Here is a 24,524-nt window from a genome sequence, read left to right as displayed (position 1 = left end):
TAATATTACGAGCTTCTGAAAACAGTAATCTGAAAACTAGTGTCGACGTAAAAAATTTAGTATCTAATACTTTAAAGTCAGAGTTCAAGAATGTAAAAATAAAATCTTAGAGATCAGCGCGTAACAAAAGCTTAGTGCTAGAAACTGCTTCCAAGTCTGACCTAGTTAGCATATCTACTTCAGACTCCCTGTCCTCTGCGGGCATATCTACAGGGGTTCTCAAGAAAGACAATCCAGCACTCGTGATATATACGACATACCTAAGGATTTAAGTAAAGAAGACATCGTTGAGGATTTATATCTTAGTGACAATGGATTATCAGTAGAGAAAGTCAAAAAGGAAACTACTTTCAGATTTACGACAAGATCGAGATCTTCATTGAATGTTCACTGGGTAATCAGTTTTACCCCTCGACTTTATAAATGTATCTCAGCTATGGACAGGATTTTCTTGGCCTGTAGCTCGCATAGACATCGGCCATTTACTATTGTTACCAAGTGGTTTTTTATGCTTGGGATACGGACATACGGCTCAGTACTGCACCCACATACTCCATCTTGCGGGCATTGTGCCCAGAGTGGCCGTGTCTACGCATAATGCCCGAATAAAGAGGAATCCCCTTGCTGTATAAATTGTAAAAGGCGCAAAAGAAACTTCCAGCATTCTATTAAAGATCCCGACTGCTGCGAATATAAAAGAGCTTTAGAACTGGCACGACAAAGGATCTCTGATGAGTGAGTCGGAAGCTGCGAATACAGTGCAAATTGATTCTGAGGTGGACAGAGTTCTTGGTTCTTCAGGAATTAAAATCATGCAGATAAACGGCCAACGTTCTAGGCTGGTGGCTGATGAAATTAGGAAGTCAATGGAGGAGAACTTGATTGATATACAGGGTGATTCACTACCAGTGCGACAAACTTGCAGGAGGTGTAGGGGGCACAAAGACGAATCGGAATCACATAGCATTGCAGGGTCCGAAATGCCTTCGTCATGCGGTAGAGCACGTTGAACGGGAGGTCGCGTGAACAGCGATTCCGCTGGAAGTCAGCATTTGCGAACCGGTTCCCGAGACAGTAGGATGGACGAGTATTCAAACGTTGAACTGGCCGACATGCACCTCGCGTATGGAGTTGCGGACTGTAACGGGTGCGCCGCTCTGCGCTTGTTCCAGGAACGTTTCCCGCACAGGCGTGCTCCTCATCGTACGATTTTCACACGTGTGCACAGAAGGTTACGTGAAACTGGTTGTTTCACGAGAGGTACCATGAATCGAGAGCGAACGACGAGGACGCCAGTTGTTGTTGTTCTTGTTATTTGGGTTTTAGGAGCATTAGCAACTAAGGCCATACTGCTCCATGATATGCGGTGGTCATTCCCTGACCTTTCCGCATCATCCATATTTGTTGGCTCACGGGCTCAAACCCCGGTCTAATCAAGAAGCGTGTGCTACGCACTCCTGCTCCTGTCCACCTGGCTATGGACGCGCCGAGGACGCCAGACAATGAGGAGAATGTCCTACGTCTTGCAGAAGGCAATCCGAGTACGAGTACTCGAGCGATAGGCCAACGATTGGGTATTTCCCAATCCACTGTATGGAGGATACTGTCAACAAACCAAATGAGTTCATACCATCTGCAACGCGTCAAATCATTGGAGCCTGCGGATTATCCACTCCGGAGGACTTTTTTTACTTGTTTCTTCAACAGAAACGGTTCGCAAATGCTGACTTCCAGCGGGATCGCTGTTCACGCGACCTCCCGTTCAACGTCCTCTACCGCATGACGAAGGCATTTCGGACCCTGCAATGCTATGCGATTCCGATTTGTCTTTGTGCCCCCTACACCTCCTGCAAATTTGTCGCACTGGTAGTGAATCACCCTGTAGTATCCGTACAAGAACCGTATTCAATCGGAACCAAGCTTTAAGATAGTGGTATATCCTCTGAGTGCAAGAGTTGTGCAGCCTGTACAAGAAGAGCCCAAATCAGGAATCGTGGTAACCAATAACGATTTAGATGTTGTGGTGATACACGGGTTGTGTAATCAATGTGCCACATGCGTGATGATTGCAACAGCAACATTGCAATTTTATCTTATTTCATTATATTGTCCTCCATCAACGGATTAATAGCTCTTTGGATTATCTGGAACATGCACTATTTATGTTGAAGCCTAATCACGTAATAATCACTACTGATGCAAATGCTAAATCAAGTCTATGGCATAGTTCTGCAACAGATGGGAGAGGTCGTCTGCTTGAAGAATTTATATTTAATCACAATTTATATGTGACGAATATATCCAATCAGCCGGCCACATTCTCTGGACCTATGGGGCAGTCCAACATTGATGTAACTATAGTAACTTCTGGCCTACGACACTACATCTATGATTGGCGAGTCATCTCTGACTGGACATCTAGTGACCATACAGTTATCTCCTTTTATGTAAAAACTGGTACAATTTTAGTTAGTCAACATCGAGTGCCTGGGTTTGTTCGGTTCTCACTGAAAACAATTCATTGGTCTGCGTTCGATGCATCAATTCTTATGGACTTCTCTGTGATAAGGCAACGTCAGCTAATAAAATATTCGGCTGACTCTCTTGCTGTATTTATGCAGGATTCAATTATAAGAGCAGCGTACAAGGCTGGTAAGAAGCAAGTTGCTACATCGAAATCCTGTCCTTGGTGGACTTCAGAGTTAACAGTACTAAGGCGAGCAGTAAACAGGGCTAGAAGACAGTATCAACGCCACAGACATTGGTCCCCCTCCGAGGTTGCAAGGCTGCACGATGAGTATTTGTCGTTAAAAAACAACTACAGTAGGAAGATATCTGATCAGAAACGGGCGACATGGACACTTTTTGTGAAAGAATCGGGAAATTCTAACCCGTGGGGTTTACTATATAAACTGTCACGTGACAAATTCAGGTATGGGGAAGTGTTTAATACTGTAACCACGGATATCAGTGAGACTATTGGTTGGAAGGACTCCGTTGAGATAATTTTAAGTAAGTTATTTCCAACTGACGATCCTCAGGAAGATACTGAGCATCAAACTGGTATACGTAGAGATAATCGGCTCTTTGTAGCTCAAGAACATACTGCGGAGTTTACGATGGATAAACTTACAGGAGTTTTGAAGAAGCGTAATCTCACAAAATGTCCTGGAATTGATTCAGTCGAGAATATATTTATAACGAGGTTCAATAAAACGTTACCTAATATCCTTTTATTAATGTATTACAAATGTCTAACAGAAGGGCTGTTTCCAACGCAGTGGAAGATTGCATTATTGAAGTTAGTTATAAAACCTGGGAAGCCACTAACTGAACCTAAATCATATCGCTCTTTTGGCAAACCTTGGTAAAATCCTTGAAAGGTTAATGGCACTACGGGTAACCGACCTGCTAGTGCAGCAGGATATGACATCGGCTCAGCAATATGGTTTCATTCCTGGGAAATCCTGTGAAGATTGTCTAGTGGCATTTCGAACGCATATTGAGAATTCTACATCCAAATATGAATTAGCAATCTACGGTAATTTCGAAGGGGCATTTGATACTGTTTGCTGGGAGGCAGCGATGGCTCAGTTAAGAAACGCTGAATGTTCCAAGGAATTATATATGCTTTTCAACAGTTACTTTTCAAATAGATATGTGCTAGTGAAGTCCAAGCACTTTGAGGTACGAAAACAGGTTGGGAGAGGATGTCCTCAAGGCTCCGTCTTGGGACCTCTTATTTGGAACCTAGTCTTACAGAATTGGTTGGTTCGCACATTCCCTAATTGTAAGGTGCCGGCATTTGCAGATGATCTGACAATTATAATTGCAGGACGATCTCGCTCACTCTTAGAACAGAGAGCTAGTAGTGTGCTGACAGACTTAAGTTTTTGGGCTCAAAGCTTTAAGCTTGCTATCAGTCATTACAAAACTAAAACGATGTTATTTAAAACAGCTTTAGATATAAATCGACTTCCTCAGATCAAGTTGAATGGTGTACAGTTACCCATGGTCCTCGATACCAAATACCTGGGAATTATTGTGGATAGTAAGTTATCATTTCACCGGCACTTATTATATTTAAGCAATAAAATCAGGAAATTTTTTGGTGTTATCATTAGAATTTCAGTCTTTTGGGGCCTATCACATAAAACACTGTTTCTGTATTACAAGCCAGTATTCCTTCCTATAACTACGTACACTGCAGGAGCCTGTTTCCACAGATTTAAAATAGCTACGTTTCGGGCTAAACTAAATTCCATACAACGCATCGTGCTTCTTGGTATTGTAAGAGTGTGCAGAACGGTGTCCACTGCCGCGCTGCAGGTGTTGGCCGGAGTGCCACCCTTGGATCTACATTTGTTGTATCGTGGTTTTTGCTACCGTATTAAGAGGGAAATTCCTACAGAACTTTTTGGTATAGAGATAAATATTCGCTCTGACTGCAGAGGCGAAAAGAAAAGATGTATGAATGAAATAATCAATTTATGGCAGACAAGATGGGATACCATAACTACTGGAAGAGTGACCAACTTGTTTATCCCGAACGTGACTTTTCTGAATGATAAAAGGTTCGCAATTGGTTCACACCTAGTTTACAATCGTCATTTTTGTTAACAGGGCACGGGTCAATGAATGAGAAATTATATGCATTAGGACTAACACGGACCTTTGTTTTTGGGGGACCAGGGAAGGCTGGCGGCACATTATATATCATTGTCGAATATATGACAATGCCAGGACAGCGATATGTGAAATTCTTGAGAGTATAGCTCCAGGAGAAGAAGCTATATTTTTAAGAGACTGTAGTAAGTTTCTGATGCTCCAGGTATTTGATAAAGAAGTTCTTTGTTATTTGGTTTTTAGGAGCATTAGCAACTAAGGCCATATTGCTCCGGGATATGCGGTGGCCATTGTCGGACCTTTCCGCATCCTCCGTATTTGGTGGTGACGGGCTCGAACCCCGGTCTAATCAAGAAGCGTGCGCTACGCACTGCTGCTCCTTCCCACCTGGCTACGGAGGCGCCTGCTAAAGAAGTGTTTGAACTAAGGAAAAGCATGATTCCAGTGATACGAGGTTGATCAAACCCATCTGGCTGGAGGCACCGAAGTGTTTTTATGCTGCCGTTCTTACTGGTTGCACAACTGGAAGATCTACCCTTTTCTTGATCTCTCTCTTCCCCCCCCCCTTGGTTTTTCCCTTTTCACTTTTTGATATATATACGTATGCATGTTGCGTATATATGCTAAAAATCAACATACTTAGTATATATATATATTTTTTTTTTTCTATTTATTTACTTTTTTTTTTTTTTTTTACCCTCTGCAGTGGGCCCCAGAGAAGGAAAACAATTTTTTTTTTTTTTTTTTTTTTGCTGTCTCATACTCTGAGACCATAGGTGTTCCATCTACTGGAACTGGCCCACCTTCCCGTGGTGTGGACGAGTACCCAGAATCATCTGTCCAGGTGACTGATGCTTCTGGGTAGCCAAGCGGTCAGAACATAACAACAGAACACACACTTAATACACACAAACCGACGTCACACATATCTTGCCCATTTGTAGTGATTCTGTTCTTCACAGGGATACAAGGCGGAGTTGAACTGACGTTCTAGGAGCCGCCCCTTACATAAACACATGTCCCCCAATGAAGAAGACCTCGCATTCTCTGAAGCCACTTGCTTCTCGGGCATTTTTGCCTCCAGGGAACGGACAACTGGTGGTGGTGGTGGTGTAGGCATTCTCTTCAACACACAAAACATTCTCACTGACTAGCTCAGCCACTCTAAAAACAGAACTGTTTCAAGCTGCAAGAGCCTCACTCAGCATTCAAGGCCACAGACTTGACGTGTGCACATTCTACAACCCCCTCCCACAGTAAAGAACACTTTACAAGAAGTGTCCAACTGGATCAGCAATCAATGCCACCCCAAAGCAACATTACAAGTGTGTGGAGACTTTAATGTTAGCTCAGGCCAACACACTCTTCGCAGATTGTTATCTTCTAATCTGGCTGCAGTAGGTCTGAACCTCCAGAATTTTTCCCCTACATGGGAAAGTGCCTCTGGTACGCTTTCTTACCTGCTGGCTGCAGTCTATTGCTCGAATTGCAGCGTCAAGCGAAGTTTCAATTTCGTGTCGGAGCAAAGCATGGTGGACCCAAGAGCTCAGCCTTAAATTTGAGAATAAACAAAGGCTACGTGCAAAATGGAAAGCAACTTCGGCCCACTAGACAAGATTGCATACTGAAGAGCCCGTGCTCTGTTCAATAAAAGCAAATCTAAAGCTATGAAAGCCTACATCGATAAAACAATCAAGATAAGGAAGGCACCGTTTAAGGCAAGGCATGAGGAATTCCTTCAACAACTTAATCCAATCGAATGACTAGACTGCATCGCAAGATTTAAGCCAAAGTCAATGTCAGACCTCAAGAGCATTCAAACAGTTGTCAGCAAGATGTCCTCGCTTCTATCATCATCATAAAAAGAGCGCATATCCAGGCCATCAATGATATCCCACCAACGTCTTGCACCGAATATGATGGGGTCCCATAATTCAACCTTAAGAGCGTTAGTGTTTTCATCATTGATGCACTCCTACGAATCTTTAATGGAATCCTCACAAAGCAAAGTTTCCCAACAGCATGGAACAATATATTGCCCGACCAATCCCCAAAACACTAGGAGCGACTTCAGTTTCACAGTTCAGGCCAATAATGAAAGCCTCATGTCTCCTCAAAGTCATGGAGAAGTGCCTTCTTCCCATCCTGACCAACCAGTTTCTGCCATGTGAATCACCATTCATTCACAATGACTTGAAACGCAGGTCAACCATTACCAACCAGCTGGCAACCACTAACATCATTCTGGGGACCCTTCAAGATAGGGCTGAGATGGCAATTGTTTATCTGGATATTCAGTCTGCATTCGACAGCATAGACATCCAGCCCCTCCTGCAACTTTTTGCGGAGGAATACCAGATAAATGTCAATATACTGGAATTCTCGAAGTCTCTACTTTCAACCAGCATCCTTCACCTGACTGTGAATAAAAAATCATTCACAAGGAAAGTTTGTGTAGATGTTCTCCAGGGCGGAGTTCTTTCAGGGCTCCTCTTTATGGCAGCCGTAAAGAGGAGCCCTGCCAGCAAACAGAATTTATTATTATTATCTTTATTTCTCCTAGGAGACACCCGGTTATAGCCAGTGACTGGGGGGGGGGTAGACACATTCTGTTATGCAACAGAGAATAATATTATATAAAAGTCATCAGACATACTGCATGATGGAAGTGATGGGGAAGGGTTGACCGGAACTTAGCTCTAGAGACTAAACATATGTTCCACCACTTCAAGCCTCCAATAAGCAAAGGGGTGGTATTTCACCGGTTGATGAGAGTCATCTACCACCTAGTACTGCCCGGTAACATAGAGGGGCGGCGTTCCTCTATGTGGTGTGGGCGCCACACCTCGACCCCTGCTTACGTTGGTTCATATCTGAATGGTCACCCACCATGTACTTGTGCATGAAGGTTATACCCAGGATTACTAACAGTCCCACCATCGTGAAGGTGCAAGCAGAGGATTTGGCTGTCACAGACCGTCCGGACTTTGCTGAAATGGGTCCACTTGACTTGAGTGCCACCCGAATATCAGTTCCATCAGCGTTTTAGACTCCCAGGTAGCAAGTACAGCTTGTCTGACATATCTGAGAGAATGTCTGTGACAACCTCAAGGACCAGCGATAATTAATTAAGTGTCCCCCACAAACTTTATTTGGAACTGTATATGCGTTACTGTACTTGAAGATTCATGAATTCTGATTCTACGCGTGAGTTCTATTCTTGCAGTATTTAACCCATAATCACTTAGAACACTTTGCAGAATCGCCATCTTCCCCACACCGAATGAAAAAGAATTGAGTTCGAGTACTGTCAATGGTGCGAGGAAATTTTATTGGCCTTTTTCACAATATGGCTGAGTTAGTATTAGTATTAGTATTAGTAACGGCCGCATGGTGCAAGAAAGCCTATGGCTTATGCTGCACCAGCCAAAAAAAAAAAAAAAAAAAAATCCGAACAAAACAATGATAAAAACAAAAAATAAATAAATAAAAAAAATAAATAACTAAATAATAATAATTAATAAATAAAAATAAAATAAAATAAAAAATAAATAAAAAGGAAATTAAACTTATCATCCTATGCGCTTCCCTTACCCGAAAGTACTATCCAGATGACCTTTGAATTTCCCCAAACTGTGGGCCTCTACCACCCATGAAGGCAACTTATTCCAATAATTTATAACTCGCTGGCTAAAACAAAACTTCCTGCAGTCCAATCTAAACATTTCCCCCCGTAACTTGAATTTATGTCCCCTAGTTCTAGCATCATTTATAATCTTGAAAATTTTGTCCTCATTCATTTTACTGATGCCTCTCAGAGCCTTAAACACCTCAATCAAATCTCCTCTAAGGTGTCTAGTTTCCAAACTCTGCAACCCACATATTCGAAGTCTTTCTTCATAAGGACGATCTCACCAGGCGAGTTACCCTTCTTTGCACCCTTTCAAGAAGCTCGATGTCTTTCTTTAGGTGCGGTCTCCATACTTGAACACAGTATTCCAAGTGTGGTCTAACATAAGCCTTATATAATGGGATTATCACGTCCCTATCTCTACTTGCAAAAGTTCGATAGATCATCGATAGGACACCATGGGCCTTCCTTGCAACCTGTTTACAATGCTCAGAGAATTTCATGTCTGACCGCATCTTAACACCCAAGTCCCTTTCCTGCAGTCCTGGGTTTAGTTGAACTCCACCAAGTGAATAAGTTATTTTGGAATTATCGTTTTCTAGGTGTAATACCTTACACTTTGTTGGATTAAAGCACAGCTGCCATTTTTCTGACCATTCCTGAAGTCTATCTAGGTCTCTCTGAAGAAGCTCAGCTTGACAGTGATCATTAACTACTCTACCAATTTTAACATCATCTGCAAATTTAGACATCACGCCCTCTATCCCTTCATCAATGTCGTTTATGAAAATTAAAAACAACAGTGGCCCTAATACTGATCCTTGGGGAACCCCACTTCTTACATCAACCCAATCTGAGGAATAGCCATTTATGACAACCCTCTGCCTCCTGCCCTGAAGCCATCCTTCTATCCATCTAAGGATTTTCCCAGTGATTCCAACCTGTTCCAGCTTATAAAGCAACCGCTCATGTGGGACTGAGTCAAAAGCTTTGCTGAAATCTAAATAAACAATGTCGAAATTATTCCCTAAATCCAGCTCGTGAGTGACCCTTTCGAAATAGCGAACCAGATTTGTTAAACATGATTTTCCCTTTACAAAACCATGCTGAGTATCCTTGAGAATTTCAATTCGATCCAAATGACCCTGAATTCCACCCTTGATCATTGCCTCCATGATTTTCCCTACTACTGAAGTCAGACTGACAGGTTGATAATTTCCAACTTCACTTTTAGAGTCACCCTTATGTATGGGAGATACATTTGCACTTTTCCAATCCAAGGGAATCTCCCCAGAGTCTAGTGATGCTCGCATAATTAGCCTCAATGGTTCAATGCACTCGCTTGCCGCCTCTCTTAAGACTATAGGGTATATTCCATCAACTCCAGGAGCTTTACTGGTCTGTAGTCTGGAAAGTTTTCTCATTAAATAATCTTGCGAATAGTCGAGTTAGACGGTCTCAGGAGAGAGTTACATGGTTTTTTCTACCGGATGCCCGTTTTTTCGTCCAGAAAACATAAAATCGACCAGAGAACACACGCAATTTACAGATAGTATACACGGACCAACAGGGTCGGTGTGTACTGTCTGGTGCTCCTGAAAACCCAATAATAATATCAACAATAACCCATAATCTGTACGTCTCGTAACAACTGTAAAGAGAACTATTGAGAGCGAGCAATAATAATCAGGACTCACTAGAATTCCCCTAATATCAGGAGCTGGAAACTAAAAATTACATAACGTGAGTACTGTGGGTGCGGGAAGTGTTTATCTGAATTCAGTTCCTTCTTGGCTTCGTCTTGAAATGAAGCCCATGACTGTATTAGATTGCGCGTGCATTCACCTTCTTCTGTGCCTCGCTCACCAAATACCCGCAGAAGTATCGACTTTTTGTGGTCGTTTCGAAGACTGCTTCCGATGATTTTTACAAAAGTTGTTTGATTGCGAAGTTGCAGGAATGAACTTCGAAAGACCATCGATCTTCGTGGAAGCCGAGAGCTGATGTTGCTTCGAGGCATTCTCCAGTCAGCTGCGTGGAACGTTCTCAGTTTTGATTCGTAGTCACTCACTAGGTGTCATTATTAAACGAGGAAGAGTTGAAGGAACGCAAACGAACCACGTGATTAAATAAATTTAAATAAATTTTCTGTTTATACTCCGGGACGACCAAACAGTCAGAGGAGTTAACAAGATAGACAGATTACAAGAAACAGCACCGTGTTCAGTAATCACGGGCTTGAACCCCGGTCACTCAAGGCACCGGTACTTATGCACCCGCGCGCCTGACCACTAAGCTACGGCGGCCCCTCTCGAGCGGAGTTCATTGCGCGGAGTATTCCTCGCAGAAATGCTCTCGTCGGGTGCCACGCGTTCCCAACGAACTCTGCTCGGAGGTGGATCGCCTGATTTTTTTCTGTTCCTTCCGTTCGCACCATTTTTCCTTCGAGCGGAGCGTGTCTCGAAATAAGCGGCTCTTGCTCCGTGCCACGCGACAGTTCTCACCCCAATTTTTGTTCTTTCTTTTGCAGCCCCCACTACGCAGTCCAGCAGGTTCTTGGCGCTTCGCATCACTTCCGGCGGAAACGAGCCAGCCCGACAGTTCGCTTACTGGTGCTGCAATTTCTGCGCCCTCATCACCACCCTGGACAGGGTCCCCTGCTATGTCCGTGGGTACCTGCAGCCGAACGAACAATACAAGGCGGACGTCTACTTCAACCCCAGGATTTGGGTAAGTACTCTTCCTCGGGAGAAGCAGGTGCGGCGGGGGACTCAACTCGCTTCATTTTGCTAACTTGACGGTTAGCGAGACTTTCGTGGGATCTCGTGGATCACGGGCAGACAGATTTATATTCGAGAAAGCCGGATGAGCGTCGAAATTTGCTTCTTTCTGAGGGTTCAGCTCTTCCTCTTTTTATTCCCCCACATTTCTACAGGGTTGTTAAAATTAAAGTGTCCCTATGAAGAGAGCTCTGGAGCGAGTTCTAAGGCGCGTACTGAAGAGGAATTTAGACAACAAAGAATGCGCTCCCCATTTATTTGAAAAAAAAATTAATAATTACAAAATTTGTCACTATATGGCGCTGTGGCAATACATATCGCTTGAATAGCGCTACAATTGTTCAATGTGACCTCCACTTTGGTCAACAACAGTTTCCATTCGAAGAACAGCATTTTCTACAGCAGAACGTAACACATAAACCAGAATAGCCAGCGCATGACGTTCCTTTAATGCTGTCCTTCAGATCTGCCAAAGTTTGACATCCTTCCCGATACACCTGGTTCTTCAATAACCTCACAGCCAGAAGTCGCATGGGGAGAGGTCCGGTGATCGGATTGGCCAAGGTGTCTGGAAACAACGGCTGATGACCCGTTCGTCTGTAAACTGTTGCCTTAGCAATCTTTGGACACAACGGTGGATGTGGGGGTGGCGCACCATCTTGCATGAATATCATATCGTGAAGGTACCCACGTGGTTGCAGCTCTGGTATTGCGAAATTTGCCAACATTTCATAATATCGCTGTCCAGTGACGGAACAGGTGCGGGGTTCAGTCCATGTTACCTGTTCAAAAAAAATATGGCCCAATCACGAATGTGGCCGTAAATCCATACACACTGTCACTTTTGCAGAATGCAACGGGACCTCTTGGATAACTCGAGGGTTTTCTGTTGCCCAAATGCGACAGTTGTGCGTGTTCACTTGTCCATTTAAGCAGAAGTGGGCTTCATCACACCAATCGATGTTCCATGGCCAAATGGTATCCACTGTCATTGGCGCCAGAAACTGAGTGCGTATGGGAAACGAATATCTGCATCATCACCATGCTTTAGCTGCTGTAGAATGTGCATCTTGTAAGGACAGTACTGCAACACCTGACGCATTACTAGCCTTACAGTGGAATACGCCATGTCCACTTCATGAGAAACAGCTGGCACACTTGCGCTACCACATGGAGATTGACTCAATAAATCCACGACAGCCATAGCCACATGTTCAACACGAGAGGAGTCTCGTGTTGAACATGAGTGCCCTCATAAGGAAGAGGCGGCTTGCTGCGCAAACTGCAAGCGACGTAAACGGGAGTACAGCCATTCTGTAAAGGACAGTGAAAGTCCTGAATATAAAAGAGCATTAGAAACCGCAAGAATAAGGACCGTTTTTATGAGTAATTTGACTCATCACTCTGTACATAATGTAAACAACACCACCTCTCTAAACGGTTCTACGCCAGTTTCGTCTGTGAGGGAGAAAGGCCGTCTGAGGATTATGCAGTTAACGGGCAGCGATCTCGGGCAGTAGCTGACGAGATTAGGCTTTCTGCCGAGACAAACTGTATTGACATTGTCGCTATACAAGAGCCTTATTTTGCACGGGTCCAGTCTGGACCACAGTCTAAAATCCTGGGTTACTCGTTAAAAATGAGAATAATACAACCCGTTGACCAGAATCCCAAATCTTGTATATTAATTCTTAATGACTCTTTAGACGTCACGGTTCTTCAATAATTTTGCACTCAGTTCGCTACCTGCGTTCTTGTCACACACTCCGGAATGAATTTTTACTTAATTTCTCTCTACTGCCCTCCATCGGAGGACTTTAATCACTCTCTTGCTTACCTCGAGACTGTGATAAATACTTTGGGACCGAACAGCAATATATTGATCTCATCGGACGTCAACGCAAAATCAAACTTTTGGCACAGCCCTTCTCTTGGAGGAGTTTATAATTAATCATTGTGTTTCAATTCACAACAAGCCTAATCACCCCCATACTTTCTCAAGTTATGCAGGAGAATCTAATATAGATATAACGATGACAAACTCTCATTTCGATTTGCGGCTTACTGACTGGACCGTGTATACGGACTGGTGCACCAGTGACCACAGAGTCATCTTTTATATGATCTCCCCTGATTCTGCCGTTCCATCTTCACACACTTTCACACAGCCAGAATTAATAAGATTTTCCATCAGAAATATTGACTGGAATGCTTTTGACTCTTCCACTCTTCTGGACCTTGACGAACAGAATCTTGCTTTTTTTGTAACCTCAACTATTTCTCATCAAGTGAACTATATTCAAAATGCTATAATAAAAGCGTCATAGGAAAAAGACGGTTAACCAGAAGACGTATTCATGGTGGACGCAGGAGTTATCCGAGTTACAAAGTCAAGTTCTTTGAGCTCGTAGGTATTACCAAAGGCACAGAGACTGGCCCCAAGCCGACGTCAATCGCTTTTGCCAGCAGTATTCTTCATTGAGGAAAAGCTACGTAAAGGCCATTGCCTCTCGAAAGCGTGAAACGTCAATGAATTTCGTTCACACCTCTGGAAATGCTAACACTTCAGGTCTTCTATACAAGATTGTAAGAGAAAAAACCTCTGGATCTAACATATTTAGCTCAATTGTGGCGGACTCCGTGGAAACACTGAACTGGCACGAAACTGAAAATGCAATCTTAGATGCTCTTTTTTCATTGGATGATCCTACCTCAGACTTAGCTGTTCATTCTAAAATCCGATCAGACAATGAATCTTATGTGTCCTCAACAACCACCGAACCTTTTACGTTGGATGAACTGCAGGCTGTCTCGCATAAAGTTAATGTTCAGAAGTGCCCAGGACTAGATCTTGTAGAAAACATTTTTATCAGAGTCGTGAAATTAAAACCTTATGTTCTTCTAAATTTATTCAACAGAAACTTTTCCGGAAATTTGGAAGGTCGCTCTAGTTAAGTTGATCAGAAAGCCAGATAAGCGGGCAGATCGTACAGGCCGATCGCTCTGCTGGCTAATTTGGGTAAATTGCTAGAGCGACTAATGGCCATTAGATTGAATACCCTACTGGTAGAACAGGATCTGCTTTCAAGGAGTCAATATGTGTTCTGTCCCGGACCTTCCTGCGAGGATGCTCTTGTGGACTTTGTCTCTTCAGTTCAAAACTCGGTACATAAATATACCCTGGCCGTTTTCATCGACTTCGAGCGCGCCTTGGACTCCCTTTGGTGGGAGAGCGTCCTGGGGCGTCTGCGATCGGCTAGGTGCTCCAACCACCTTTACCTTTTAATCCGTAATTACTTTGCCAATAGAACCATAATAGTCAAGGCTAAACATAGCCAAGTATCAAGATTAGTATCTAGAGGATGCCCACAGGGCTCTATATTGGGTCCTTTTACATGGAACATGGTGCTGCAGCAGTTGCTCTCCCGATCTTTCGATAACGTCAAAATAATAGCGTATGCAGACGATCTCACCATCTTGGTAAATGGGAACTCTAGGGCCGATCTTGAAACTACCACAAATTTTGTTCTCCGGGATCTCTACGATTGAACTGTGGCCAATAAGCTTAAAATCGGCTTGTCAGAAACAAAGATGATGATTCTTGGATCAAAGTTCGATATCTCTCGTCCTCCGTTGGTCAAGATGAACAACATTCGTCTCCCCATAGTTAAAGAGTACAAGGTTCTAGGAGTGGTAATTGATTCCAGTCTCAATTTTATTCCTCACTTGACAACCTTATCATCTAAATACGTAGATTTACTGGTGCAATTGTTAGGGTGTCCCGTGTTGAATGGGGGCTCTCCAGAAAAACTTTAAGGATTTATTACAATGCAGTTTTCCTCCCTCTAATCACGTATGCTGCCGGTGCATGGTTTCACAGGGCACGGCTCAAACACTTCTAACCAAACTCGCCTCATTGCAGAGAACCATTTTGCGGTGTTTAGTTAAGGTATGCAGGACAGTCTCGACGCAAGCTCTGCAAGTACTAGCCGGAACATTACCTTTAGACTTGCAGGTTACTCATAGAGGGTTTTTATACAGACTGAAAAAGCAGATTGAGGCCGAATTTCTTGGAATAACCATCAACCTTCAAGATGATGCTAGAGGAGAAAGAAGGAGACTGTGGAACGAGTTAGTTAACATCTGGCAGTCTCGATGGGATACAGCTCCCGTTGGGGCAACAACGAGAAAATTTATACCACAAGTTTCATTTCTCCTTAATAAACGTGTTCGATTGTGGTTCTGCATGGACATATTCACGTCCTGCCTGTTGACAGGACATGGATCGATGAACCAGAGTCTTCTTAGGTTCAATTTATCACAAATAGAGCTCTGTTCGTGTGGATCACCAGAGAGTTGGGATCACATCTTGTTTCATTGCTCCCTGTATGACGATCTCAGGCTTCCTCCTCATGCACTTACTCATCTTCAACCAGGACAGGAGTCGTCTCTGCTTCAAAGCGTTCAGTGTCGACAGATCTGAAGAGAATGCAGCAAAATGATCCTGCTGATGCATAGCTGGTTAGATCCCCTTTAATAATATATAAACTGAAATCCTCAAGAAGTGAAATTTTTCCTTGGCTACAGACAAATTTAAGTGCTTTTTTTCTCTTTTTTTTTTTTTTTTTTTTTTAGTAGTATCACTTTCTTTCTTTTATGTATTTATTTATTATTATAATTTCTTTCTTTCTTTCTTTTTTTTAGCAGCACCACTAACTTCTTCCATATTACTTATTTTTATTTATTATTATTATTTTTTTTTATACATGTTTTATTTTATTTTCTTCTGCTTCATTTTTATTCATTTCGGTTCCATATCCAGCACCATGGGTGATCGTTTTCTTTTTTTCTTTTTTTTTCCCCTCTAGAATGGGCCCCCAGAGGATCCTGGCCCACCTGCTGGCAACACCAGGTGGGTCAGAGTCTCTCTTGAGACAGTACGTGCTTTACATGGACTTGCCCACCTTCCCGTGGTGTGGACGAGTACCCAGAATCATCTGTCCAGGTGACTGATGCTTCTGGGTAGCCAAGCGGTCAGAACAGAACAACAGAACACACACATAATACGCACAAACCGACGTCACACACATATCTGGCCCATCTGTAGTGATGCTGTTCTTCACAGAGACACGAGGAGGAGTTGAACAAGCGTTCTAGGAACAAACTCCCTTTACATATACACATGTCTACAGTTCCTGCAACTGTGCCCTTCCCATCAATCATTAATAAACACGCCGTTATTTTTCCACAAAGTCGCCATCATTTTCTACGCAATTCCGCCATCTCTGACTCAGACGCTGTGTTCGAATCCTGTAAAAGTCCTCACTCTTGCTCCGGAGAGCTTCACCAACGAAAAAGTTGACCAGCTGAAGCAACGTTGTGCTCGAGCTGGTCATCGTCCGCAAAATGGGTTCCACGGAATGCAGCCTTCAGTGGGCCAAAGAGGTGATAGTTGCAAGGTGCAAGATCCGGGCTATGAGATAGGTGAGGAAGAACGGTGCACCCTAGTTTTGCGACGCACAACCCCACACCATTCTGCCTCTATCGTGCGCAGACTGGTGTGGGGTTGTGCGTTGTCATGTCATGGAGAAGAATCTCATTAAGGTTTTGTACGGTCGAACTATGCGGATGAGGGTTTTCAACTTTTTCAACGTTCCCCCTTATCGATGCGAGTTTATCGTGGTGTCATGCTCCAAGAAGTCCACAAGCAAGACTCCATCTTTGTTCTAAAACAGTGCAGCCGTGACTTTACCGACAGAAGGCTGTCTTTTGAACTTCTTGGGCGGTGAATTTTGATGGTGGCGCTGCATCGATTGTCTCTTCGTTTCAGGGTCATAATGGTGGACTCAAGTTTCGTAACCTGTGACTATGCGTGAGAGAACTTCTTCCTTGGTAAGAAATTCAATCGCCACTTTTGCTCGACACGTATACTTGTAACATCAACCATTTTGAACTATCCGCGCGCTGCATTCACGAGACCGATCGCAGCGCCATTCAGTATGCTGAAACTAGAGACCTCTAGTGACCACTCCCTGAGTTACACACGAAATGATCTGTGGTGCCACAACTGTAAAGCAAAAAAAAAAAAAAAAAGGAGACATTACTTTCGTACCGGTCCTCGTAAAAGAAAAGAAAGAAAAAAAGACAAGAAGATTGTAGTCGTCCCACACACGTCCTCTTTTTGGTAATTACAGAGAGGTGTCCTCCGTGGGGAGGGCATCTCTCTGTAAAGACCAAAAATGAGGACGTGTGTGGTCCATCCCGTGGAGGTCGTGTGTTGTCTGTCACGTAGGGTGGCTCCCCAACGTTAGTTGAACTCCGACGTTGTACACTGAGGTGACAGAGCCACGGCGGAGTTTAAACCGCCCTCGAAGGGAGGTTCGCATTGCATAAGCGCGCAGCTTACTTCAACTAAAGAGCGGAGCACCTCGATGGCAACTCAGGGACAAAGGAAGATAGATCGGGACGTGGACCTCTGGGGAGGAGTAATAAGTGAGATACACGAGCTATAACGTAACGTGAAATAAACAATCAATCGAATCTTCACTCAACCGATAATCACGAAGCATCAAATCACGGTTGAATCACGACTTGTGTGAGATACTGTAAGTAACTGCTCCTTCCAAATATTATAAATAATGCGCTGTCCTCGCCAAGTTTGTACATCCTTCTTGCCGGTTGGGCTGTGCGAAAGGAGCGGAAGCAAACATTTGCCAGAATAAACACGAAGCGAGCAAATAAAGGAACAGTTCGGCCGGCAATACAGTATTGGTATCGATGTGACTGTTTGTTTATTTCGTGTCTTCGTGTTTATTCCTGCAAATGTTTGCATTCGCTCCTTTTGCACAGCCCCACCACTGCCAAGCAACGCTCAAACTTTATTTTTTTCCGCGTAAAAGATTTTCTTTTAAGATTTTCTATTCGCGAAAATGTGTTTTCAACTTCCTAAAAAAATGCGTTCAATTATAACGCGCTGTTGGACGTTCAACGAAATTCTCGAGGAATTTTATGCGGGGAGAAAGTTGTTGAGGCCGCAAAAGGTTCCAGCGGGTACAGATAGACCGGTAGTCGATGTCCATCGAGAATGGAGAGCTTTCGCTGCTGGGAGAGCGAGGTTTGAAACCACTCTTTGCCACAGAATTCTGGCTCCTAAAGTGGATCAACAGGAAGCACAACCTTCCAGCTCTGATTCGTACCACGCAGTTTGCCAACTCTCTCCGGATTGCACGGCTTCCCACCTTAGTCGACGACCAACGCCTTCTAGCAACAGTCAAGAAGATAACAGGCATATCTGGGATACCTGTGGCTGGAGGATCCCCCCTGCCGACCTTAGGGCCAATCCCAAGCTCTACTCGCATTCAGCACGACTCCATCTCTCGGACAGGTTCCTCCCCCAGCAAATGCTCAAGCAAACCCAGGCACTTGACGCCGACCTGAACAAATTCGCTGTTGACCGGACTTACCGAAAAAAATTATGACTAATGAGCAATGACTGATGTGTACCTTGCATCTGTTCCTGTCTGATTGAGCTGGTGCTCTTATCTCCATGTTTAGTCAGCTCAATCAAACTTAACTCTCGTAAGGAGTTCTCTCCTCTGTATCAAAATATGTTTTCTTTGTAAAATTACCTTTTTTTGTAAATAATTGTTCGATTTTCCCGGAAGTTTCGGGAGGCTGTAAAAATGTAAACCCCTGGCTTTTTGGCCGTGAAGGGCATTAAAGATTATATGTTTTGAAGGGCACGAACAACTCGGTGAATTCATCGCACTTGCCCCTCTCCTCCCTATCGCGACGTCCCTCGAACCAACCGCTCCCTCTCCCGTTTTACCTGAAAAAAGAAGCGTCCATTATTAATTAAAAATAGTCCAGTCGTCCTCTTTGCTGACATTTCTGTCTTCTTTTTGCAGAATGTGAACCGAATCCGCTTCGTCCTCGTTGACCAGGGCGGCACCACGATCTTCTGCAAGGAGATTAATCAGAACATCCTTCTCCGTAAGTATAGCTTCGTCTCTTTCCGTGCGTTTTATCCATTCGCTGAGTGTCGCTAATCGTTCTTTTCGGGTGACCAAGGGGGTTCTCCCCTTCGGCTGTAATGGGCCAAAGAAATTATCGATGAAAGCGAGAGCTCTCATTTATGCGGCAGAAGAGCGGACACTTCAACCACACCCCAAACACCCCGATTTTCATCTCACTAACGACCGAGGAGAGCGCGCGGTCAAAACGTTACTGGTCCTCCAGGTGCCATCTTGGGGATGGTCTCTTCTCGAACGGCGCCTTTCCCTCGTGGCTTATTCTTTAGCATCGTGATCTTTGGCATCACAAGAATGTGAAATGGAATGATTCGCAACATTTCTGTCCCGCTTGGTTGGATTACTGCTTCAAATCTTGATCAGATCGTGTCACAGGAATGGTTGCTGTAAGGATACAATCCGTACAATCTCGTCCTTGGTTTTCCAATAATTCTGCTCAAGATAAGCGTGTTGCAAAGTTCCCGAGTGCAACTTTATTTGTTGATTCGAAATTACCGTTTTTCTCTCGGTTTAAAATTAGTAGTTCTTTCGCCAACTCTTGATTTAAAGTTAAATTACTATCGTAGTATTTGTTCGCGATTTCCTCATTAATATTGAGAGAGAGAGAGAGAGAGAGAGAGAGAGAGAGAGAGAGCTATCAGTGGAGGTTTCTACGTAGCGGCGCAATCAGCATCACGAGAGGATTATAATTTCGAGCAGCGCATGCGTGTTTCGATAACTGAACTTTATCACGTAGTCCGTAATGAACGGTGAATATTCGTAGAGCTTTTAGTGTCGGTGATTTGGCGTAGATACGCTATCGCAGAGAGGTCCCCCCAAGTTCAGATCACGCAGGTTGGGGACGGATACTTAAATTTATTTTTTCCGTTATAACTACTTATAGAATTCAGAAAAACGTAATGCTGCATCTTAACACGTGCGACTTAAACTAACGTACAAATGAGCGCAATCGCGTCCTTTCTGCAATACGACTTGAACTCAATTACGATCAGATGTAACGGAAAGGAGATACGAAACCCATATTTCATAAGCTCCATTTGAAACATACTCAATGACGTAAACTTCAGAGCACAAGGGGTGCAGTTACATCCCGATGCAGGTTCCTGCGTCGGGATGTTACTTTAGTGTCGTGTTTTCAATCATATTGAATTTGACCGAAATCGTGCCTCACACCAGAGCTGCAAAGCAAAAGGCTCGAGGTAGTGGGAGTGCCGCGGCTCGGGGGAGAACTGAGGAGGGCGATTGCACTCTGAACCACAGCCATATGAAATGTACCGCTCGTTTGACGTTTGTAGACATCACATTGAAGAACTCTGTTCTAAATTCAACAGGAAATGGTGGATCGCCAAGCAACACTTGCTACATATTCAGAACACAAATCTGATAAGAACACCAAAAAGCCCAAAAAACTATTATATTTATATTTAGGCCACCGGAATAATTAAATTCATCTGACGTGCTGTGTCTTATGTCTGTTAATTTCGTGTGTTCTATGGTCCATTTCTCTGTTTGCTGGACGAAAAACTCCAGTTTCTGTGGGGAAAACCTTGCTATCTACGCCTGAGACCGACTAACTCAGCCACGGAGTGAAAAAAGTCCATTAAAGTTCCTCGCGTCATCGACGGAAGATAAGAACATATATCAGGACGATGATCTTCGGAGGTATACTGTATGGGGTAGAGTTATGGGGCTCGGCCGCAGACACAACAATCAAACCATTGACCTCCGCGGAATACTGGCTCCTGACGTGGGCTACCTGGAAGGGTTATCTCCCACCGCAACTTCACACTACACCGATGGCCAAAGCACTGAATTTAACCAGATTCGCAGCCTTAATGAACGAAAGAAGACTAATCTTCACCATCAAAATGATCGCTGGAAGAATATCAGCGCCCAACATTTGTGACACCGTGTGCTGGAGAATCCCTCAACCAGCACTCCGCTCCACTCCCAAGCGTCTTGCTCTTCCGTCGAGGTTACATTTTAAAGATCGGTTCCTCCCTTATCAGATGCTCCATCTAGCTCAGTCCTCGGACGCCGACCTGTGCAAATTTTTTTGCTAATGCTATGTTATAAGCTTGCTTCCTTGCGTCATGTGCTTCAACTAATGCTAATATCGAAATTGGATTGCATCGAAATCATCAGCTTCTTTTCTGCCAAAACTAAAAATACTCGAAACAATTGTAATGTAGTGATTAATCAGTAGAAACTAGAAAATGGTTCCTTTAAACATCCCACGAATCATATCGCATCCCGGGGGTATAAAAAAGAAAGCGAGAATAGAGAGTGGCTGCAGAATTAAACAATTCTGAAATAATCAAAATCTTATTCTCTCATCCAGTCCTGCTTTCATTAGAATTTGCTTGTTCAATATGGAATCTGAACTTATTATTCAGTTTATTATTAAGCTTGATTTGACCCCCTGTACAGCTGCTTGTCTAGAAGGGTTTACTTTGAATTATTAGCGAAAAATACATTAAAAGGACAAGAGATAACATTTGACAATTCGCATGCGTGGAGTTGGAATAGCATTTGTATACATATTTACAAGAGGAAGAAAACTTACATTTGAACTTACATTTACATATATACAGACAACAATTAATTCAGTTTACATAAAATCAATCCATTAAATGACAGTCAAAGTCTTGAACTTCGGATAATTTTATGCGTCTGTCGATGGCACGTGATGGACTGGTAGATGGAGTGACTTCATCGTGTTTGTCGAGATTCAATGGAGGTCTGTGCTTCGATGCAAGTGTTCCAGGGTATTCTCCCTCTATTTCTTGTCATCCAATAGTTCTTTCGATACTGTTGTTCATTTCGCTCTCTTGGATGGGTGCTTGAGGCTAAGATGATTTCTTGCACGTTGGGAGAATCAATCCTATTAGTTAACAGTTTGGCAATGGTGACGAGGTTCTTTTCCCTCAATGGTGATGAGGTTCTTTTCCTTCAATGGTGATGAGGTTCTTTTCCTTCAATGGTGATGAGGTTCTTTTCCCGAATTTTGATCTTCCACGGTGTCATGTTCTCGTTTGCATGTAGTATGGATCTTGAGATGGTGAACGGGTTCCCATGGATCCTGTTCAACCACCTCAGAATTCAATTTCCAGGTATTTCTTTACAATACTTGATGGAGCCGAGGACCATAGCTCAGATGTGTAAAAAAGCGATGGGCGTGAGGAATCTTTCAATGTATTTGCAAATGAGCGATGCATTCTGACAACCAACAAGTTCCTGCCGGATTGCCCAGAAGGCTGCGTATGTTCTTCTTCCGCACTTCATGGCCTTAAAAGAAAAATTTTAAAAAATACAAACCAGAGCGGCAAAATATAAGTTGAAAATGGCCCGAGATTTACCCCGACAAGCAGATTTTACTTAACTTACTTAAATTGGCGGAAAAATCTCTTTCAAGCAGTTAACAAACGCACGGACTCAACTCGATATATGGAATAATTAATAATGGGAAATTTATTAATTGATACGCTATTAATTATAGATCGAGTTGAGTCCGTGGTTTTGTCGCCTGGTTGAAAGAAAATCCCTTCAAGATATCGGAATGCCAGAGTTTTACGATTTGAGGGAGGCACTTGAAGGAACCCATAAGAATTAATACTGTCAGAGAATACAGAGTGGGTGATACAGGGATAAAATAAGAACCAGAAATACACATTATGCTGGTTGGAGGATAAGCACTAATTTGCGGACATCTCTGTGTACAAAGATAGCCTTCACTTCGATCGTGGCGTCGAGGGCTCTTCGTCTTGGAGAATGCTGTGAGTGCACTTTTTCACCAATTTCTACGTGTCGCAAAAGAGCACGCTTTTCATCGCTGCCACACGTGCGCTTAGATTCCTCCGCGTTGGCACTCATTTTATTTTGTTTTTTCTTACAGCTTGATCGCACTTACGAAGGCCTCGAGTCGGGCCGAAGACCCCGCCCTGACGCTGTCCGAAGAACCTTCTCCTGGTCGTCTCGTTGCACCAACTCGCACCAACTCCCCACCAACAACGACTCGTTCGTGAACTGGGATGCGACGATCCGAGTAGTCCCCTTCCAGCACGCTTCCAGGTGGTGGAATGACTTGCACGTGATGCCTTTTCTCGTCGAACACCTTAACCGCACACTGTTTTTCCTTTTGGCTTGAGAGTAACAAATGTATCGACGAAACTCGCACCATTAAAGCAATTTTTAGAGTTTGCGAGTTGCGCCTTTTTAATGAGGGGGAGGTCCGTGCACAAGTGACGTTCAGTTTCTGCGCGATTCCTCCATTACCATCTTTATTTATCGCGCCTCGGAAATAATTATTTTAACGAGGAAGAACCCGTAATTGCGAGTGGAACTCGACGCACGTTTTTTTTAAAAGACGCTTTCAGTGCCCGCGCCATAAACTCCGACAACATCCAATTTATGATATATGGGTCACCCGTAAATGATTACGTCTACCCATTTATTGTTGTATTGGTTTTTTTTTGGCACAAGGGCCTCTTGGGCCATATTGTGCCACCCATTTATTGATTTTGTCTGTAAAGTGCGTGTGTTCTATGGTCGTTTTGGGTGTTTGCTTGAAGAAAAACTCCAGTTTCTGAGGAGTGAAATCCTCGCTATCTGCGCCTGAGATCGACTAACTCTGCCACGGGACGAAAAAAGCCCCGTGAAAGTTCCTCTCGTCATCAACGGGAGTCGAACCAAGGCCTTTTCCACCCGGTGTGGGGAGAGAACGGTGACAATACCACTGGTAGCCACGCAGACCCTCCGACAGCATCCATAAGCAAAAACTCGCAATTCGTAACACGCTTGGTTGGTTGGCTGTTGTAGGGTTTTATGCGCATCAGAAACCGCGGCCATATTGCGCCATATTATTATTATTTCTATAAACTGCGCGTGTTATCTGGTCGATTTGCTGATTTCTGGATGAAAAACCCCACTTTGTATTCTCTTCTGAGATCTCAGCCCCATCGTGAAAAAGACCCATTAAATTTCCTCGCATCATCGGACTCGGGTCTTTTTTTTAACCTCGATTCGAACGCGGTTTTTTCTACCTGGTGAGGGGAGGACGTTGATTATACCAACTTTGATTCTACACTCGAGGGCAGTAACACGCCAATGTACTTCACGAGAATGGAGCGAGCAACCCTATTTTGTACACACGACAGCTAATATGCGAGCATTTCAAATCGGAATGGGGGCGGGGCCCCTAGTAATATAAAGTGTAAATTGTAAAATGAATCGATGTCTATCGGCATCAGGGGTTCCCCCATCTCCGCGTTGCTTTCATTGTGGGTGTACCAGTTGATTGGAAATGCCACAGATTTAAAAGCGTGTGGGCTTTGCATACGTGTGGTGTCGTGTACCGTTGTTCTTCTGGCCATTTAGCTGCAGGACCCCCCTGCTGAGGCTCAACGTTGCCCCACTTTTGCCCCGTGGAGGCAGAGCAGGAAACCAGTAGTTTTTGAT

General features: G+C 43.7%; 1 protein-coding gene across 1 annotated transcript in view; it reads left to right on the top strand.

Moving 5' to 3' along the window:
• LOC150087598 (uncharacterized) overlaps positions 1 to 23,236 on the top strand; it is a 73,535-nt gene extending 50,299 nt beyond the window's left edge. The window contains exons 3-5 of the mRNA XM_090369880.1: positions 10,788 to 10,987; positions 18,945 to 19,029; positions 22,963 to 23,236. Coding sequence (XP_090226006.1) covers positions 10,788 to 10,987; positions 18,945 to 19,029; positions 22,963 to 22,967 — 290 coding nt within the window. The 3' untranslated portion in view covers positions 22,968 to 23,236. The remainder of the gene's footprint in view (positions 1 to 10,787; positions 10,988 to 18,944; positions 19,030 to 22,962) is intronic.
• Positions 23,237 to 24,524: the final 1,288 nt, after the last annotated feature.

The sequence above is a fragment of the Mastigoproctus giganteus genome, chromosome 3, assembly GCF_048544385.1.
Source record: "Mastigoproctus giganteus isolate SK-2022 chromosome 3, ASM4854438v1, whole genome shotgun sequence".
NCBI lineage: Eukaryota > Metazoa > Arthropoda > Arachnida > Uropygi > Thelyphonidae > Mastigoproctus > Mastigoproctus giganteus.
Note: the sequence above shows the minus strand (reverse complement) of the source record. Positions and strands in the feature narration are given on the sequence as shown.